Source organism: Aquarana catesbeiana, linkage group LG04 (assembly GCF_042186555.1).
Source record: "Aquarana catesbeiana isolate 2022-GZ linkage group LG04, ASM4218655v1, whole genome shotgun sequence".
NCBI lineage: Eukaryota > Metazoa > Chordata > Amphibia > Anura > Ranidae > Aquarana > Aquarana catesbeiana.
This window is the reverse complement of record NC_133327.1, coordinates 113,521,714-113,542,145: the sequence shown is the minus strand read 5'-3', so window position 1 is coordinate 113,542,145 and position 20,432 is coordinate 113,521,714. Positions and strand designations below refer to the sequence as shown.

The following is a 20,432-nucleotide window of genomic DNA, read 5'->3' as shown; positions in this document are numbered from 1 at the left end:
CCAATGTATATGTTATGCTACTGGAATGTATTGGAAGACCCAGGGCCAGAATCCCAGGACACTATTATAAAACTGTCTGACTAAACTGTGATTTTGTGTAACACAAAACTAAAGTTAAGAAAACACAACTCCTTCTGCAGTATAGTACATTCCTCCTGGAGGAGCTGCTGATGTTATAAACAGCTGGATGTATGAACAATGTTCCTTGCAGAGAAGTGTTTGACACTATGATCTGCATTGCAATAAGACCTCAAAATAGAATTGCTGCAATAGTAAAAAAGAATAAGAAAAAGATGTCTATACCAAATCTGGACAAATTCCAATAGTAGGAGTCAAGGCTGACAACAAATTTTATTATGGTCATAAAAGAAAGCATATGGTCACTAATTCTTAAGTAAGCAGTAAAATGACTAAAGTAACAACTACTGCAGAAAGCTGATAATGAAAAACGCCTGCTTACAAAGCTTAACTGCTGAAGCTCAAGTTACACACACAGCTGAAATTGAAAGGAATGCCTCTCTCCCTCCTTCCCTCCCACCCTGCTCTGTACAGATTTTGAATTAGAGATAAATAGTCAAAGGAAGAAACCATTGTTGCGTTTTTTTTTTTTTTTATTCAATTAAAGCAAAGTTCCCAATTTGGAGCATGTTACACCCATATGTAACATGTTCCAGCACATATTCCCCTCTCCCCTCTGATCCCTGTGTGACAGCAGACAATGGTTTCTATCTCCGCACCCGCTGTCACATTTCAAAATCGTCAATATTGTGCAGCCACTTCATTCATTCACTGAGATCTGTGAAGGGGAAAGCTACAAGTCCTGTGTGCTACTGTGGCAGATGGCTTGTAGTTCTCAATGAATTGCGAGGGTGCTGATGAGTGACCTTGTAGTACATTCACAAGCCATGCAGCTATTAAACTGACAGTCCGTACAGAGGTATGGGCAGAAAGTTGTAGTACTAGTGTGCAAGAGCCTGACGACATCGATAGAGAGTGCAATGTTTTGCAGGATCCTTGGGGAAAATATAATAAATGCACACTTTATTCTGAAAAAACATGGGCATTTCTTGTTTTTTCCCCCCCAAAGGTGAACATAGCCTTAAGAGCCGCTAGTTTTGGCGGCGCTTTACCGTCGTTTTAGAGGCGCTTTTCGTCCGCTAGCGGGGGGCGCTTTTAAAAGCAGGGTTAAAAGCGCGGCAGCACTGCTCATTAATTTCAATGGGGTTAAAAGGGTTAAAAGCGCGACGGCGCTGCTGATTCATTTTAACGGGCAGGGGCGCTTTAGGAGCAGTGTATACACCACTCCTAAAGAGCCCCAAAGATGCTGCTTGCAGGACTTTTTTTTTAACATCCAGCCAGCGCAGCGCCCAGTGTGAAGGCTTTACAGGCGCTATTTTTAGTGCTAAAACACCTGAAAAACGCCTCCAGTGTGAAGGGGGACTTAAAGCTGAAATCGAGGCAAACCGCTGAATACAAACTTGAATAACATATAGATTGCTAATCATCTTACCTGCCGAAGGATATGCATTTTTATTTATCCAATCCAGCCCTGAGAGGCACCACAGCCAACCCCAAGACCTGACTTTTCTTTGCTGCAGTTAGGCAACATGGCTAAGTCTCCTCCCTGCCCCCAGCCTGTGACTGGATAGTAAAAGAGGAGCAACAGAGGATGAGGTTATCTATTTCTCTTCTCACAATAACCATATTCTTTTCAGCACAGGATAAAGCAGGATACCTTCCTCCCTCCCTCTCCCAGTCTGAGCACTGCTGTACATGAAAGTACAAGAGGCTAAATCAAGGCAAACTCAGGTATTTGCAATACTTGTATCTAAAATATATTTAATCATTTTAAAATGAATGCATAGCTGCATTAATTGTATTTTATTATATCTGCCTGGAGTTTAGCTTTAAAAAAAACCTAGAATGCTCTAAACAAGTGTAGTGGGTGCACACCACATTTAATATTTACAAAAAAATAAATAAATAATAATAAAAATTTACAAATCAACAGTTTCAAACTTTTAAACTTAAAAAAAAATAAATAAATAAATAAATAAAAATCAATATAGCATAATACATTTTCCAAAGTACCTGCTTGCTCTTTGACTAGACTGGCACTCACAGTACACAGTAATCTGCCCATTTCTGGTATATACTCTTCTCGCATATTACATATTGCACTTTTCTCGCATATTACAATGATCAAATATTTATAGTCTCTTTTACTGCTATTCTTGAGCCAACCCAATTAAAAACACATCCTTGCATTGGCTTCACTGCAAACATAGGTGGCTTTGTCCATTGCAAAACATTGGAGATTTAAGCCATAAATCCAGTTTGACTTATGACGCGAGCGTCGGGGGGGGGGGGCGGGGCCAAGTCCTGCATTCAGCCTCTATGGACGCAGAATGCTGGACACGTGAGCGAGCCCGCAAGGTAACCCCTTCGGGGAAGCGCTTCTCTGAGGGGGTTATCAGAAGTGGGGGGAGCCGCGAGAGCCGCAAGGGGACCCCAGAAGAGGATGTTTGGAACCACTCTGTGCAAAACGAGCTGCACAGTGGAAGTAAGTATGATATGTTTGTTATTTTTTTTTTTTTCTTTACCTTTGCAACCACTTTAAAGTGGATGTAAACCCGATTCATGAAATTTGAGCTGGGCACATATATCTGTAGTGTTTTGTGATTTCTCTTCAAAGCTCTATGTCTCATAGCTTTGTCCTGCTCTGTTAGTCTGTTAACTTTTGATAAGCTCTTTGAGATAGAAGTGTGTGTGTGTGTGTGTGTGGGGGGGGGGGGGGGGCATGCTATGTGTGGGGGGGGGGGTGCCTTTCCTTCAATCAGCTGTCTCACAGTCTCTCACAATGTCTAGCAATGATCTCCACCTACAGGGGAATCGCAAAGTGAAAATTCTAAAAGAACAAGCATTTTCTAAACAGTATATCAAGGTGAAGACTGCAGATATACATGTAAAACTTATATAGGGAGATTTGTTTCATCTCTGTGTATCATCTGAGGCTGTTCACTTCACTAAGCATATGGAGGATTTACATCCACTTTAATGTATTCCCTGCATTAAGGTAAAAATGTCCCAGTATTTGTATCGCCGCTCACCACCCTATATACCTGTGGCGGCTGGTGCTTAAGATTTTTGGGGGGGTGCAAGCAAACTGAAAAATTCTGAAAAAAAATTGCAGCCTCACTGTGCCCATCATATGCAGCCTGTGACCATCATATGCAGCCTCTGTGCCCATCATATGCAACCTCTGTGCACATCATATGCAACCTCTGTGCCCATCATATGCAGCCTGTGCCCGTCATATGCAGCCTGTGCCCGTCATATGCAGCCTGTGCCCGTCATATGCAGCCTGTGCCCGTCACATGCAGCCTGTGCCCAACATATGCATTGTGTGCATCAGACCAGCACATACTGCATATGTTGGGTGATGGCAGCGAGCTGGGGGATGGGCAGGCGATGGCTCCTGCATCCCGTGCGTCCCCCCCTCCATTTCGGGCTGTTGGGTCCTCGTCCTCTCCTCCTGTGTCAGCGGCGGCGGCAGAGGAGTCCAATCCCCCAGCTTCCGTGTCTCTTCCGCCAAAGCGTCAGACATCCAATAGGATGCCCGGTGCTTTGGCCAATCGGGAAACAGGTCTCACTGACCTGCCTCCTGATTGGCGGGGAGGCACTGTGGTGTTAAAATAGCGAAAATTAATTTGCTATGGTCACACAACAGGGTGGGATCAGGGCACACTCTCTGCACCCCGAGCCCACCCTTTTTTGAAACCAATTAAAGCCTCAAGCTCTAAGCAGGTGCTTCAAAAAAAAAAAACACCCCCGCTCACGCTGCCATAAGAGTCCATGCGTCCGGCGTCCTGAAAGGGGCCGGGCGCATGGATTGGGAGGTGACGGCAGGGACTAGGGGGGCGGCGCCCGTGCGCCCACAATGCACGGACCACCCCTGCTATATACTTACCTGAGTCCTATCTTGATCCAGCGCTTTGCCCTCTGCAGCAGTTCTCTCCCCTCTCTCTGCTCAGAGACAGCAGTGGGAGCTATTAGCTCTTGCTGTTGTTAATCAAAGCCAGTGACATAAGAGCCAGGGGCCGAATCCTGCTGTCTGTGTCAATAGACGCACAGAGTTCCAGATCGAGCCCACAGATGGGCCTCGATAGAAAGCCACTTTCTATGGGAGCACTCATGCAGGCTCGCTCCCGAGCCTCGCTGTTTGTGACTATTGACACAGATAGCAGGATTCCACCCCCGGCTCCCATGTCGCTGGCTTTGATTAACAGTAGCAGAAGCCAATGGCTCCCAGTGCCTCAGCAAAGCCCAAGAGACGAGGAAGTGAGGGGGGAGGACAGCTGTAGATGGGCACAAATGAGGGTTTAGAGGTGGGGAGAGGGGGGGTACTAATGCCTTAAATTTTTTTACCTTTATTGTGAGGAATGCATTAGGGTAAAAAATGTTTAGGCTTTAGAACTACTTTAAAGTAGTAAATGTAATAGTAGTAAATGTTTTTTTTTTCCTTTAATAACAAACATGTTATACTTACCTGCTCTGTGTAATGGAATTGCACAGAGCAGCACCGAACCTCTTTTTTTTGGGTCCTCCCCTCTGGCGAGTGCCCCCATAGAAAGCAGCTTTCTATGGAGCACTCATGCGGGCACACTCCCGAGTCTCGCTGTCTACATCTATTGGTGCAGACAGTGAGACTCAGCCCCACCCCCCCTCCCTCTTCACTAGCTATGATTGACAGCAGTGGCTACTGCTGTCTCAGCAAAGCCAGTGAGAGCATGAAGTGAGGGGAGAGGACAACTGCAGACATGCACAGCGCTGGATCGAATGAGTGCTCAAGTAAGTAAAAAGGGGGATAAGGGGGGGAGCGTTTTGATTCTATGTGGGCCCCATGGAGGAGCCCTGTGTATGGGTCAGCTCCAGTTTCCTCTAGTTTGGACACTGCACTGCTGGCCCTAGCGGATCCTACATTACAACAACTTGTCCAGGCTCACCAACAATCCTGATTTCGTACTTTTTCCTCCTTTTTAATCAGTCCATAAACCAGGTTGACATATTTCGGAACTCCAACTATATTTTGCTATATGATTTGACTATAATTTGATAGATAGATAGATATATACACACAGTTTTTCATGTTGTGCATGGAGAAATCCAATAGTGACACCCTGATTTAGTTTACAGTACTTTGTATTCTCCTTCCTAGGGAGACCCAAGCTTATCAAACCCCTCCAGAATAGTGTATGCACAGTGTAGTTGAATATAAACTGGCATTATGGCATGGGAGCCATTTCTTCTATAAAGCCTAAGAGATATGCTCTTTTTTTAAACTCCATTTAACCAAGCCAAGCCAAGCAAAGGCAATGGGGTTACCAAAGGCAAATAGTCTGTACACTGCAAGTGCAGTTGCTCTAGATCTGAGGTGGACATGCAGGGAAAATTAAAAAAAACTAAATTTTTGCTTGCACATGATTGAATGATCAAAATGAAGGGAATACCTGCCGACTTCTGAGCTTCCCCTCAGATCTAGAGCAACTGAACTTCCAAGTGCACTTGTAGTGCACAGTATAATTGCCCTTAGTAAATCAACCTCAATGTACGTGGTTTACCTTGATCTTGTATTTGCTGGTTTTCATCCACAAAGTTCCAGAACTGATCCCGTCCTTCATCCGCAAGAAATTCACTGAAAGAGTAAACGAGAAGGAAATGTTTAAGAATCTGCTGGTACCAATAACAACTGAATTATTGTGATAACATTTAAGGCCCAATTTATTAGGCAGCCGTTTGGCCTTAGCACTGCTCTCCAAACAAACAATTTTGTGCTTGAAGGTCCCAAAACAAGTATAGCTCCATTCACAAAAAATTAGGAAAAAGGTCGGGTGACTGGGCTCCCCTTCTGAAATGAAATATTACTTACAGTGTTATGCAAAGAACACTCTGAAGGACACCACCGGCTCCACATTGTGTTCTGCATTTTATAAATGAAACATAAAATGTAGGCAGTGTGGATTGCTTACTGCTGTGTCCAATACAGAATAATAAGCCCCCATGCCCCCCTCCCCTCCAACAGTTTAAGGAGGAGGAACAAGCTGTAATGCTTACTGTCACGGAACGCCCCACACTCCGCTTGAGTGCTTCCGTCATATACCGCTTCCTAAGTTCTGGAACACGAGCCCAATGGATCTGGCTATAGGAACCCCAAGAACTAGCCAACACCAGTCTTGGAGTACATCAGAACTCCCTTTATTTTGAGATCTCACAGACCTTTATACAGCAGGATGGAGTGAGCCCAGTCCCCCTGTCTTCTCTCCAGCGGCAGAAAGGATTCCAGGGAGAAGGGCCAGTCCGGGCCTCTCCCCAGCGGCAGATATGTTCTCTGAGAGAGGCAGAGGATGGCTGGGTGAGTAATGCACTGTTTGGGATGATTTGTTTGGGGTACTGTGTGGGTACAGGCAGTAGAGGACTGGAGCTGTGGACTAACTTCGGAGTCAACCCGTCTGGGGTCTCCTCCTGTGTTAGTCTCCTGCCGAAAGGGGAGAAATGTCACGGACATGGCCAGAGCGGAGGCTGTTAGAGAGGACTGTGTGCAAGCCTGTTGCCCACCGATTATGGGCCCTAGCATTTGAGGTGAATAAGAAATCCAGTCTGAACTGTATTAATCGGACTCAGTCATGTATATATTGTATGGGGACTCCTTACTGTATAGTTGTGTCCCTGAAGAGGGAGGGGGGATTCCTCCAGCAGCCCCCTGCTGATAAGACTGATTCATTCTGCTGGGACACATCCTGTGAGGAGATGCTGGTGTTATCAACATGTGTTTATGTTAATTGAGAGAGCTGATCACATTAGCCACCAGCCCTGGCTAATAGACGAATGGTCTAGGCTGAGGAGGGGGGAGATTGTTGTTTGTATTGTTAATTGTATTAATGTGTGAAGCTCGGTGCCCACAAGACTGTCATCTGGTCTGGGTACATTTTGTAGTAAATTAGGTCATGTTAATTAGGTTAGCTTTGAGTCATCCCTGCTGTATAAAGGTCTGTGAGATCTCAAAATAAAGGGAGTTCTGATGTACTCCAAGACTGGTGTTGGCTAGTTCTTGGGGTTCCTATAGCCAGATCCATTGGGCTCGTGTTCCAGAACTTAGGAAGCGGTATATGACGGAAGCACTCAAGCGGAGTGTGGGGCGTTCCGTGACACTTACCTTGTCCTGGCTATTTGTTCTGGCCGGCTTCTCTCACTTCCCAACCCCCCTCTTCTCTCTGACAATCCAGGTAGGCCCTCACTGTCCTCATGTACAATGCACTACTGCTGGTCCTGCATTGGACATGAAGACATCAGAGAGCGACCACTGGTGGAACGCCAAAGAGAAGAGGCTTCGCCGGACCAGTTGTACAGATGGAGGGAGCCTGCCGGAGTGAGCAATAAGGTAAGCATTAGAGCTTCTTCCTCAACCCCTTTAAACATTACAGTGCACAAGGTACAAACTTCCTTGAGTTCAGCTCTAAACATTTTAAAGCCTAATGGGGAAAAGAAGAAGAATGAGCTTACTATTTTATTAGGAGCAGCCTCTAAAGAACATGTATATGGTTTCAGGCTTGTGCTCCTGTGTTTGTGTTTTCCGTAACTGAAGTGTACACTGAGCATCTGTAAAGCTTCCCATCTGGCTGTAGTTTCTGCTTCTTCCAGTGGAAAGTACTCTAACCAGATCAGTAAATTACATGAATACGTATTTCTACTCTGTGCAGACAGCAGTTCAGAGGACAGCAAAATGATTGTAAAAGATGCTTATGACTCTTACAGTGAACCGGGGCAGAGGACCTGATCCTTGAAGTAAAGGATTGTCAGACCAGGAACCAGGAGACAGGTAAACACATGAGAGGGGAAATGGCAGTGCAGCCAACTTCATTGCTTTTGTTTGATTTAATTATCCAAACAAAGAACCCTTCACTCCTGAGCCTGCAGCAATGGCAAGACACATACTCCACACATTTCTAACCCGTGTCAGCTGGCGAGCTGCCTGTGAAATGATCCATTTGCCACACTTTTCAAGGAAAACAACTCTCTAAATAAATGAATGGTAATAATAACTAAGAAATGTAATTCTGAATGCTAGGTAGATAAAAAGACAGGTGTGCATTCATTAAAAAAAAAAAAAGTTGAACTCCATAAAAAAATTAAAAATAAATAAATCCTTCTTTGCAGTGGGGCTCTCCTCACACTGCAAGGTTCAAATGCTCAGGGTACTAATAAAAGGGACTTTTATTTACGTAATCCCTCCCCCAGCAGCCAGCAGTCTCCTCCTATCCCTGGTATTTGGCTTGTGGGTGGGCCCTCAGTTTCCTAAGGTACAATGCAGGGCTATTGTCCCTGCACTGTACTTGATGATGTGAAAGTGTCTGTAGCTGACTGAGCCCCTTCGAGACAAGTCTGCCGGGGCATAACATTGCAGGAGCCAGAAGAGGAGTGGATACAGTCTTAAAGTGGTAGTAAAGCCCGCTTTGTTATTTTTACCTACAGATAAGCCTATAATAAGGCTTAGCCGTAGTAAAATGAATATCTACTACACGCGCACCAAGGACTAGGAGATATACCTAGGAGATATACACCCTGCATGCAGACAATGACATCACTGGAACATGAGCTCTGATGGTCCGGCAAAGCTTGCTGGAACTTTAGAACTTCGTGCCAAAACTGAGGGCCATGTCATCGCGGCTCTGGCCAATCACACATCCGGAGCATGCAAGAAAGGCCGAGGGAAGATGTCAGCCCTCTCAGCAGCGACCGGGCATCGTGGGTGGGCTTTGTGCTAAGGTAAGTATTCCATAATGTGCTAGTATGCGATGCATACTAGCACATTATATAATTGCCATACAGATTTTTTTTTGTTTTGTTTTTTTACCAGCTGCAGCTTAAAACCGCTTTAAAGTGAAAGAAAACCGAGAGGAGCGAGGTTTGTTTGGTTTGTGTGCTTTCTTATTTCGTGATACTTTATGGATTAATTTGACATATTATTTGTTTGTATGTTTAATAATAAAAATTAAAAAATTATTTGATTTAAAAAAAAAAAAAAAAAGTGAAAGAAAACCTAACTCCACATAGGTCAGATAGTAGATCCCATCTCATTTCCTGGACTTGGGGAAATCCAGCATCATCTGGCTCTTTCCTACCCAGCCTTACTGTCCCTCGCCCTCCCCTTTTATTCACGGAGGCTCAGCTAGGGCATTCTGCATGCAAATGCAGCCTACCTAATAATGCTCAATCGTACAGACTGACATCCACTGATCAATGCATTTTGATGATTGCATAACTTCTCCGAAGGGCCAGTCATCAAGGATGAGGACTCTTGAGAGGTGTACTGAGGAAGATACAGAGAGCTGTGATTTTTTTCAGGATGCTATGTACAGCATCCTGCTGGCCCCTCCCACCAGTTATGATCTGCTGCATTACACAGAGAAGCAGAGAGACCCAGTTATGATATTGGGGCATATTTTACCTTAATACTGTGAATGCGTTATTGTAAAAACACCTAACATTTAGTACTACTTTAACTTGTAGTGCAATGACTACAAGCATTGAACTTATTCTCCCTGGAGAAGAAACGCTTGAGAGGTGATATGATAGCGATATACAAATACCTCAATGCTGATTCTAGCATAGGGAAAAAAACTTTTCAGCTGCAGGGAGTTTACAAAGACACGTGGCCACTCATTAAAAATGGAGAAGCAGTTTAACCATAAAAGAGCGTAGAGGGTTCTCTGCTGTCAGAGTGGTAAAGATGTGAACTCCCTTCCACAAGCGGCGGTGTCAGCGTGAGTGTCAATAGTTTCAAAAAACGAATATGTGACCATCTTAGAGAATGCAAAATGAAGGGATATGGGAATTAATATTGATTATCCCAGTGCCGATTCTCGCATCGCACCTGATTAGCAGGCAATTCACACTGTCCTCTGCGAACCGCTGCGGGTGTCAATACAAAGTTATTGACACCTCAGATCAGATTGCAGTGCAAACTGTGAATTCGGACAGGAATCAGATCACATGGGTGTGAACACCCATGCGATCCGATTCTGGTGCGGACCAAAAAAAGGGTCCTGCACAAGTTTGGTCCGAATGCGATGCAAATTCAGCCATACAGTTTGTGATCTGCACAGCAATGTGGTGCCAATCACATGAGATGTCTGGCATCGCACCAGTGTGAACCGGCCCTAAAACAGGATTTCTGACAGTTAAACATATAGCTGAGTTCAATTCTGTCACTCCACGGTTTAGTGTGACACCATTATTCAGAACATGCAGCCCTACAACTTGTTCATTGGACTATGAATGAGTAATATAACTCAGGTGGGGTCATTTCTGTATTCTCCTTTCCTGGAACCTGACTTACCGTACAATACACAGCATTCATAGAAGTACTGCTCCCCCCTCCAAGCTACTACAGTTGCAAGAGATGTTGGTCCCACAGCAAGGCTTCTGTCAGCCCTCTATTCTTAGTCCAGAGAAACACCATAGCTGGAGTCCAAACATGGTCCAAAAAGTCATATCTGGACTCCAGCTTTGGCGTTTTTCTGAACACCATACATTAGAATAAAGCCTAGATGGCTAATAGCGCAAAGTCTGTCACTCATTTTTTTCTGGTGTGCAGTGGACTATAGAAGTTTAACATACATAGAGATATCAGGTGACCTTCTCAGCAACCAAAAGGAACTACAATGTAATATTTAGACTAAATGGTGTTTTTTTTAGATTTGCCTGGAGGTCCACTCTGAATTATCCTTCTTGGCTCCACACATTGATGAGTCTTACCTGGCCTCCAGCAGCAAGGATGTAGAAGCCCACTTGGTGGTGAGGGACATGGTGACACCCTTAGAATCTGTACTCGCTGAAGACAGGCAAAAGCCAAAACCCAGAAGTAGCCACAGTGAATCCATCTTGCTGCCAGTGTCTGCAGAAAAGCAGAAGCATATATCAGAATTAGAAGTAATCTAATTAAATGAAGTGTAAAAGGTTATCTCTCCCTGCCCACCACTCCTTGAACAGCATCTTGCCCTCGTAAAAAAAAAAAAAAAAAAAAAGAATGACTATCAAATTATCATAAAAAAGAATATAATGCCCTTTTTCTTCATTGGTGGTTTACCGATGGGTCCTAGCTATAGGGTCTGTACTGCCCTGGAGTAAACATTAAAGCCGGCCATAGATGGTGCGATTTTCTTTCTTGCAACCACGGGTTGCAAGAAGGAATAAAAACATTGCTTTATTCCCCCATCACCAGAGTCAGTGTTGATGGGGGAAGCCCTCCAGTGGTTGGGGGGCAGGGGGAGCTTTCCTTGCCAGGAGAACACAGTGATTATTGCTAGCCGCTATAGCGGCTAGCAATAATTGCATGAAAAATCCGACAGGCTGGTTGTACCCGAGACCCTGTGGGTATAGGGCGGAATTGATGTCAGCTTGAGGGTGGACTGCCTCTATATCTCCTCCAGCCCTGTGAGCACCTCCAGCGGCCGTGATTTACTATAACTGGCGGACCGGGACACCTATGTAGATTAATTTGCATGTTGCCATATATGAACTGTGAGTTATAACATTTTTTTATACTGCCCACTGGATGGCGCTTTAATCCCTTTCTATTCACACACTCACACACAGGAGCGTTGGGGGAAAATGCATGCGAGTTCGTCAGGAATCGCACCGCATTCCTGTTCAAATGGCATCCGATTCATTACAGTGCAATTTGCACCCCCATTCATTTTGTATTGACGCAAATCGCACTGAAAAGTATCTGTTTCGGTACCGGGAGCATTTGGACGAGTACCAATACTTGTGCAAATGCTTAGTATCACTGCATCCCTGAAAACCCACTGCCAGTGCGTTCAGAAGCAGCAGAGTTTTGGCAACCAAAAAAACAATTTGGCAGAAAAAAATGTGCCTAAATACTAGGCGCATATTATTCATTTTAAAACTTAAATTAAAAAAAAAAAAATAAACTAAAATTCTGGCCAATTAAATAAATGCATGTCCAAACACCAAACATTGCTTAACCTGTTTGAAAAAATGCAGCTTAGGTGAGTTTATAACACTGATTCTCTCCTGTCAGAAGAAGCAGCGTTTTACAATAAACCAGTGTGCATGAGTTCCTCGTACCCAGGATCTATGCCTCCTCCCTTATTGCTCATGTTGCAGTGAACAGTCTATCCAACTGGAAGACCCCCCCCATTCTTAACCACTATGACACTGTTTATGGGAGACAGCACTCCCCCTTCTCCTTAAACTTGAGGGCTGGAGAGATCATTATAATCTCCATTTTCCATACTTTTAGTTCACAAATACCACACAGCAACCAACTGTATTCAATGTCTGTTATGTACGTATTTATTTTATTTTCTTACCAGGGGTCTCCCTGCATGGATGCGACCTTCTGCAGTTTGTGAGTTCTTATACTAGATCATAAGACCAGGTTGCACATTAGACTTCTTTTCAAGGCAAGGCTAGGCTCTATTTCTTCCACCACTAAGCCACTAAGGATTTCATCACTGAATGATAAAGCAGGTGCAGATAGTGTTCTGGTCGGGATTCGAACCGAGGACCCCAGAGCTGGAAGGCAGATAACTACTGATCCACTATGCTGCCCAATCAATAAACAGATGGATTGGTATTCTACCCATGTTCCTAGAATGACTACATGATGTGTAAACATCCAGTATAGGGAGAACTAAATAGAAGACCAGAAAAAATTGCGTATCAAGTGGATGATTAAGGCACCCACACATTAATGTATAAAAACCAGTAACTTTTCATTGATAAACCTACATACGTACATATTAAAACAGTACTTTACCAGAGAATCAAATATCCATTCAACCAAAATTACAAATAAATCGGCCTCATTCGGAAGAGTTATGTTGCACTCCCAGCCAGTACAATACCGTACTCTAACAATGTGGTAATCCACATATAGGCAATCCCAGATACATGAACATATCCAACATATAAAAGGTGGGGCTGAGACAAGACCAAATCTCAACGTGTTTCCCAGAATCAAGTTCTGCTTCATCAGGAGACCAGATGAGATGCACAAAATATGCAAGGTATTAAGGGTGCCAGTAAACTGAAGGTCACTACTATCGTAATGTCTACCAGGAAGACTCCAAGGGCAATTGAGTTAAAGTGGTTGTAAAGGCAGAAGGTTTTTTTTAATCTTAATGTATTCTATGTATTAAGTTAAAAAGCCTTCTGTGTGCAGCAGCCCCCCTTAGCCTCCCTAATGCTTACCTGAGCTCCCTCCGATCCAGCGATGTGGCACAAGAGACTCGGCTGTATGGGACTCTCCCTCCTCATTGGCTGAGACAGCAGCAAAGCGCCATTGGCTTCCGCTGCTACCAATCAAAGTCAGTCAGCCAATGAGGAGAGAGGGGGCAGGGCTGGACCACAGCTCTGAGTCTGAATGGATACACAGAGCTCAGCTCGGGTGCCCTCACAGCAAGCTGCTTGCTGGGGGGGGCAGTCAACAGGAGGGAGGGGCCAGGAGAGCCAAAGAGGGACCCCAGAAGAGGAGGATCTGGGCTACATTTTTGTTATTTTGAAACAAATAAAAAATTAGACCTTAGTATCACTTTAAAACAGGAAGGTAACCATCAGAAGGGTCACTGCTAATGTGATAAAATACCAAAGTCTTTGCACCATAGCAACACTGCTATAATGTCCTATGTCTCTATATAAACCACTAGGGGGCTGCAGCAAGTATCAGAGGTCAGCAAGGGTATCACTGATTTTCCTGTTTCACAAAAAAGGTATGCACCTGCATGAAGATCAAACGTTTTAGGAAAAGTTTCCTTCTAGAATAAATTGATGAAATCGAACCTGTCACTACACATGGTCATTCAAATAGAGACCATACTCATAAATGTATATAAGTGGATATGAAGGAAGATGTGGGCCCTAGACTGGTTTAGCTCTGAGGAAGGGGGTGTGTCCCCCGAAATGAGTAAGCCTGCCAATTTGAGTGATGGTTTGGGCCTGGTGACACCGTCCTACTGCTGGACCACGCTGCAGTGTTGTACATCGCTGCATTGATTATTGGTATACTTGTGAGATCGTTTTTGGTGTTGGGTGTTGGGTGTTTTCCATTAAAGGTCTATGCAGTAATGCCATAGGTGTTTGCATCCTCCTGTCTGTTTTTACAGTTTTCTGTCAGCATTCCCTATCTGAGGAGAGCTGCATCGGTGGAGCATATCAGTTGAAGATTTCTTCGGAGATCATGATTATTACAGTTTTGCACCTTTCAGATGTCTATGCCTCTTGAGCACTGGGGTGTATGTGAATGCCCTTTTCCCCTTTATTCCACAGAAAAAGAAAGACAGGCAGACAGCTGAGCTTTGACTGTCAGGAGATCAGCAGCACTGGGTTCACCCTGATGTGATGCGTCACATTGCATGTGAATCGCACCGCATTTCTGTGCAAATCACATCTGATTCTGTGCGTTGAAAATTGAGCCCATCATTTTGTATGGCTCTAATCGCACCGCATCCGCACGAAAAAGGTGCAGGCACCTTTTTTTTTTTTTTGCCGCACTGGAATCGGATCGCATTAGTGTTCATACTAATGCAATCTGATTCAAGCAAACACACTGCGTTCTGCAACCTGCTTTCGGGGTGTCATAAAAAAAAATAAAAAAAAACAAGGGGTGAACCAAATGGAAAATTTGGCACCGAAACCAAAATGCAGGATGCACTTTGCGGAAAACCGAAAATGATAGTTTTTTAAAAATATTTATATTTGTGTGTATATGTGTATATATATATATATATATATATATATATATATATATATATATAATTGTATTATATTCGACTTTTTAAGTAATATCAATTTAAATTAATATGAATTTATTGGTGGCCATTATTGGCACCTTTAGTGCAAGAAAGTGCAAGAAAAATGCAGTCTGCAGCCTCTAACCATCTCTTGTATCATATCCACAGTCTCCAACCATCTCTTGTATCATGTCCACAGTCTCCAACCATCTCTTGTATCATGTCCACAGTCTCCAACCATCTCTTGTATCATGTCCACAGTCTCCAACCATCTCTTGTATCATGTCCACAGTCTCCAACCATCTCTTGTATCATGTCCACAGTCTCCAACCATCTTTGATATCATGTCCACAGTCTCCAACCATCTTTTGTATCATGTCCACAGTCTCCAACCATCTCTTGTATCATGTCCACAGTCTCCAACCATCTCTTGTATCATGTCCACAGTCTCCAACCATCTCTTGTATCATGTCCACAGTCTCCAACCATCTTTTGTATCATGCCCACAGTCTCCAACCATCTCTTGTATCATGTCCACAGTCTCCAACCATCTCTTGTATCATGTCCACAGTCTCCAACCATCTCTTGTATCATGTCCACAGTCTCCAACCATCTCTTGTATCATGTCCAGTCTCCAACCATCTATTGAATCATGTCCTCAGTCTCTAACCATCTCTTGTATCATTTCCGCAGTCTCTTACTTAAACTTAAACACACTGCTATGTGAGTGGCCGGAGCCACGATGACATCACTCCTGCGCATGTGCATGGGAACCCTTGGTTCCAGCACGAAGCTCTGAAGGTCTGGCAAGGTATAGCCGGACCTTCAGAGTGCATGCGCTGGTGATGTCACTATCTACATGCAGGGTGAATATCTCCTAAACTGTGCAGGTTTAGGAGATACTCATTTTACCTACAGGTAAGCCTTGTTACAGGCTTACCTGTAAGTAAAAATAACAAAGTGGTCTTATTACCGCTTCGTCATCACTGCCCGGACACCACCACAACATCCCCTGTAGCATTGGCAAGCACACAAGGAGATTCCTCCAGCTGGAGGGGAACTTTGCGTGACTTTGTGTAACTCTTTGGCCGCTGGCTTGACTGGCCAACCTACCGAGTGACCTGAATCTGAAAAGGGAGGGTGACAGCCTAGGCGATAACGACAAGGTCCAGTCTTTCATTGCAGCATACTGATCGATAGTCCCAGATGGAACCACCCTATATCCCATGTGGAGTTGCCAGCTGATGGGTATGGACTGAGAATGGTAAAGTATCTATACCTCACCTGAGACTGTCAGCTGTCTGTAGTGTTCACACTACTGCAAGTCCCCACACCCAGTACTCCCTTACCATCTCTTCTCTTCCATGTGCCAGATCCCCAGTACACTCACCCCATGGTGACTGATACATGTTGGTGCCCAGCCCACCTCCGCAGCTGCAGTAAAGAGGTCCACCGCCCCGTGAGTACCATCCTTTGAATTGTAACCAACAGCATCTCCCTGGTTCTTTACCATTGCCAGGGAGTATGCCTGACACTATGCTTGCAGCACCTGAGCTACTGCACTCAGGGTAAGCTCACCCCTCTACAGCCCCTGAACACTACAGCTCCAGGTAACCAAGATTTCAGTATCCGTGATGGAACTCCACTCCTTTACTCCACGATCTGGGACACTAGTATTCGGTCTGAGCAGCAGCTCAAATTATTCCACCCACAGCTGGCCTTGGTCCCATTCCTTCCCTTGCTCGAGCCTCCAAGGGATTGACACACAGGTGCCCCACCTAGATACAGTATTGTGCTCATAAGTTTACATACCCTAGCAGAATTTATGATTTCTTGGCCGTTTTTCAGAGAATATGAATGATAACACAAAAACTTTTCTTTCACTCATGGTTAGTGTTTGGCTGAAGCCATTTATTATCAATTAACTGTGTTCACTTTTTTTTAAATCATAATGACAACAGAAACTACCCAAATGACCCTGATCAAAAGTTTACATACCCTGGTGATTTTGGCCTGATAACATGCACACAAGTTGACACAAAGGGGTTTGAATGGCTATTAAATGTAACCATCCTCACCTATGATCTATTTGCTTGTAATTAGTGTGTGTATAAAAGGTCAATGAGTTTCTGGACTCCTGACAGACCCTTGCATCTTTCATCCAGTGCTGCACTGACATATCTGGATTCTGAGTCATGTGGAAACCAAAAGAATTGTCAAAGGATCTGCGGGAAAAGATAGTTGGACTGTATAAAACAGGAAAGGGATATAAAAGATATCCAAGCAATTGAGAATGCCAATCAGCAGTGTTCAAACTCTAATCAAGAAGTGGAAAACGAGGGGTTCTGTTGAAACCAAACCACGGTCAGGTAGACCAACTAGAATTGCAGCCACAACTGCCAGGAAAATTGTTCGGGATACAAAGAAAAACCCACAAATAACTTCAGGTGAAATACAGGACTTTCTGAAAACATGTGGTGTGGCTGTTTCAAGATGCACAATAAGGTGGCACTTGAAGAAAGATGAGCTGTATGGTCAAGTCGTCAGAAGAAAGCCATTGCCACAAATGCCACAAAAGTATCCCGCTTACAATACGCCAAACAGCACAGAGACAACTCTCAAACCTTCTGGCACAAAGTCATTTGGGGCGATGAGACCAAAATTTAGCTTTTTGACCACAGCCATAAACACTACATTTGGAGAGGAGTCAACAAGGCCTATGATGAAAGGTGCACCATTCCTACTCTGAAACACGGAGGTGGATTGCTAATGTTTTGAGAATGTGTGAGCTACAAAGTCACAGGAAATTTGGTCAAAATTGATGGCAAGATGAATGCAGTATGTTATCAAAAAATACTGGAGGAACATTTGCATTCATCAGTCAGGAAGCTGAGCATGGGACGTACATGGACATTCCAACATGACAATGATCCAAAACACAAAGCCAAGTCAACCTGTTATTGGCTACAGCAGAATAAAGTGAAGGTTCTGGAGTGGCCATCTCAGTCTCCTGACCTCAATATCATTGAGTCACTCTGGAGAGATCTCAAACGTGCAGTTCATGCAAGACAGAATTTACAGGAACTGGAGGTTATTTGCCAAGAGGAATGAGCAGCTTTACCATCTGAGAAGATAAAGAGCCTCATCCACAAATACCACAAAAGATTTCAAGCTGTCATTAATGTTAAAGGGGGCAATACACAGTATTAAGAACTGGGGTAAACTTTTGATCAGGGTCATTTGGGTAGTTTCTGTTTGTCATTATGATTTAAAAAGAGTAAACACAGTTGATGGATAATAAATGGCTTCAACCAAACACTAACCATGAGTGAAAGAAAAGTTTTTGTGTTATCATTCATATTCTCTGAAAAATGGCCAAGAAATCATACATTCTGCCAGGGTATGTAAACTTATGAGCACAACTGCATACTGAGTATTCACTGAGATATGGCATTTGTTGTGGAGGTGCCCCATGTGCCAATTCACTTGGCATCCAGACGTTTCTGTTTTATGTTCTCTGTATGTGTTTGTGTGTTGATAGACGCCAGCATGCTTCTCCTGCAATGCTGAGCAATTTTTATGTTCCTCACCTTAGTGGCTGTATGCAGCACCATGATTTTAGATGATCACATCTTTTGATTAATAGAATTATTCCATTTTTCAATTAATAGCAGCCCGCACTCTCTGTCACTCTCGTAGCCTTTCTTTCTTTTTCCCCCCTCTAAGGAAAAACATTTTTCCCCATGTATGCTTTGAGGCTGAGTGACAGAACCACATTGGTATGAGTAGACTGGACATGCTGCTTAGGCACATGCCTTGTCTGTTTACTCTTTTTATTTTATTACCGCTTTACTTTGCAACAGATCACATGTACAACAGTGCGATTCCTATGCGATGCAGGAAACCCAGCACTTCCTGTGCATTTCCTACATCAACAATGAAATAAAAGTGAAAAAGTATTAGAAGACAAATATTTACAACTGTTTAATACGCAAAGGGGGGGGGGGGGTTTAGAGCAGACAGAACTTCTGCTGTGCAGAACAACCAATCAGCTTCTACCTTTAGCTTGTCCACTTAAGCTTTGAAAATGAAAGCTAGTTGCTGATTGGTTGCCATTTGCCATACACAGCTGCTCCGGTGTTTTAGCAAGTCCGGTCATTTTATCAGGACTTCCATGCAGCTGAAGCCTCCCTTCCCTGCACTGATGACAAGCTCTCCTCTGCTGTCCCCAGCCCCGCACTAAGCCTCTCCTATATCACTGGACTCTCATTGCTCTCTCCATGCTAAGAGGGAAATGACTAAAGCAGACACACAGACCGGAAATGAGCACCGAGGACTAGCAGTACGCTCTATATCCACCCTCACCGGCCCCCCAGCAATAGAAACCCGAACCCCCCATTCCATCTAGGAACCCAAATACACGATACTCACAGTTACCGGCTCCTTTTCCTGGAAGCGCCACACCTCCCAGGGGTCATTTCCGCTTCGCTACAGGAAGGTGACGTTTCCGTGGCAGAACAGTGGCCATTTTTCTTGTGGTCATTGCTGACTGATTTCTGTTTACAAACGTCCATGGAATGTTGAAACGTTCTATTTCCTATTGTAGATGCTCAATAACGCCCAAGGCGGTATAATCGCTCTGGAATTGAAAGATTTGTTTTAATACAAGAAGCCCAGAGGAAGAGTAATGCCTTTATCAAAGATGGCGTCGCTGTAGATAGTGGTGACTAGACATTCGAAAGTAAGCGCTAGGAGGATATGGGGACATAGGATAGCTGTGTACACAGGAGGGGGGGTTACCGTCTACAGAACTGCGGACCTGTGGGCCATGTGCAGCCAGCATTACAGTGTGATAACCATGATATGAGGCATGGAGCTGACATCTATGTGGCTGTGCAGAGATGGTGATATGCTCAGCGCTGTATGCAGAACCTGCACTGTGGAAAGCAAATGTCTACCTCAGGGCCAGGTCATACTAGCCATTGTCAGTGACAGAGGCCCATTCGCAGTTTTGCAAGTCAATTCCAATCACTGGAGTGAATTAGGCCTCATTTACGCAAGTGTACCACAGCGCACGCCCGTGTGAGGGTGTTCTATCAGAAAGCCGCTACCCACAACGCACGTGCAGCTGACGGAACATCACTTTCGTTCCCTAATACGGCGTGTTCAGACACTCCACGTGCAGAGCCCGCCAGGAAGTCGGCGCTGCGCTAATCACAGGCAGTGAGACATTGTCCCAATGCGCGGCTGCAGAGATTGGGAAATGTCACTGCCTGTGATTAGCGCATCGCCGACTTCCTTGCGGGCTCTGCACGTGGGCTGTGTGAACACGCCGGAGCTCATCCTTAGTGTTCGCTATTCTGACAGAACACCTGTACATCCTTCAAGTGGGCAAAGACTGCTCTTGTTCTATCAGAATACCGCTACCCATAAGAAAATGCAACCAAAGTGACATTCCGTCATGGCCATCTTGTCCGCAGTAAGCCTCAGAAGGTGGCAGCAGACATCTTTTTACACCCAGCCAAGTCTTGCTACCCATAAGAAAATGCAACCGAAGTGACGTTCTGTCGTGGCCATCTTGGTACACCTGCACTCGTCCGCAGTAAGCCTATAGTC

General features: G+C 44.4%; 1 protein-coding gene across 2 annotated transcripts in view; it reads right to left on the bottom strand.

The window, feature by feature from the left end:
* UGGT1 (UDP-glucose glycoprotein glucosyltransferase 1) overlaps nt 1–19,375 on the bottom strand; it is a 195,839-nt gene extending 176,464 nt beyond the window's left edge. For both annotated transcript variants that reach the window (XM_073625471.1, XM_073625472.1), the window contains exons 1-3: nt 19,248–19,375; nt 10,816–10,954; nt 5,622–5,695 (exon numbers count right to left, since the gene is read on the bottom strand). In XM_073625471.1, the coding sequence (XP_073481572.1) occupies nt 5,622–5,695; nt 10,816–10,940 (199 nt within the window). In that variant the 5' untranslated portion in view covers nt 10,941–10,954; nt 19,248–19,375. The remainder of the gene's footprint in view (nt 1–5,621; nt 5,696–10,815; nt 10,955–19,247) is intronic.
* Nucleotides 19,376–20,432: the final 1,057 nt, after the last annotated feature.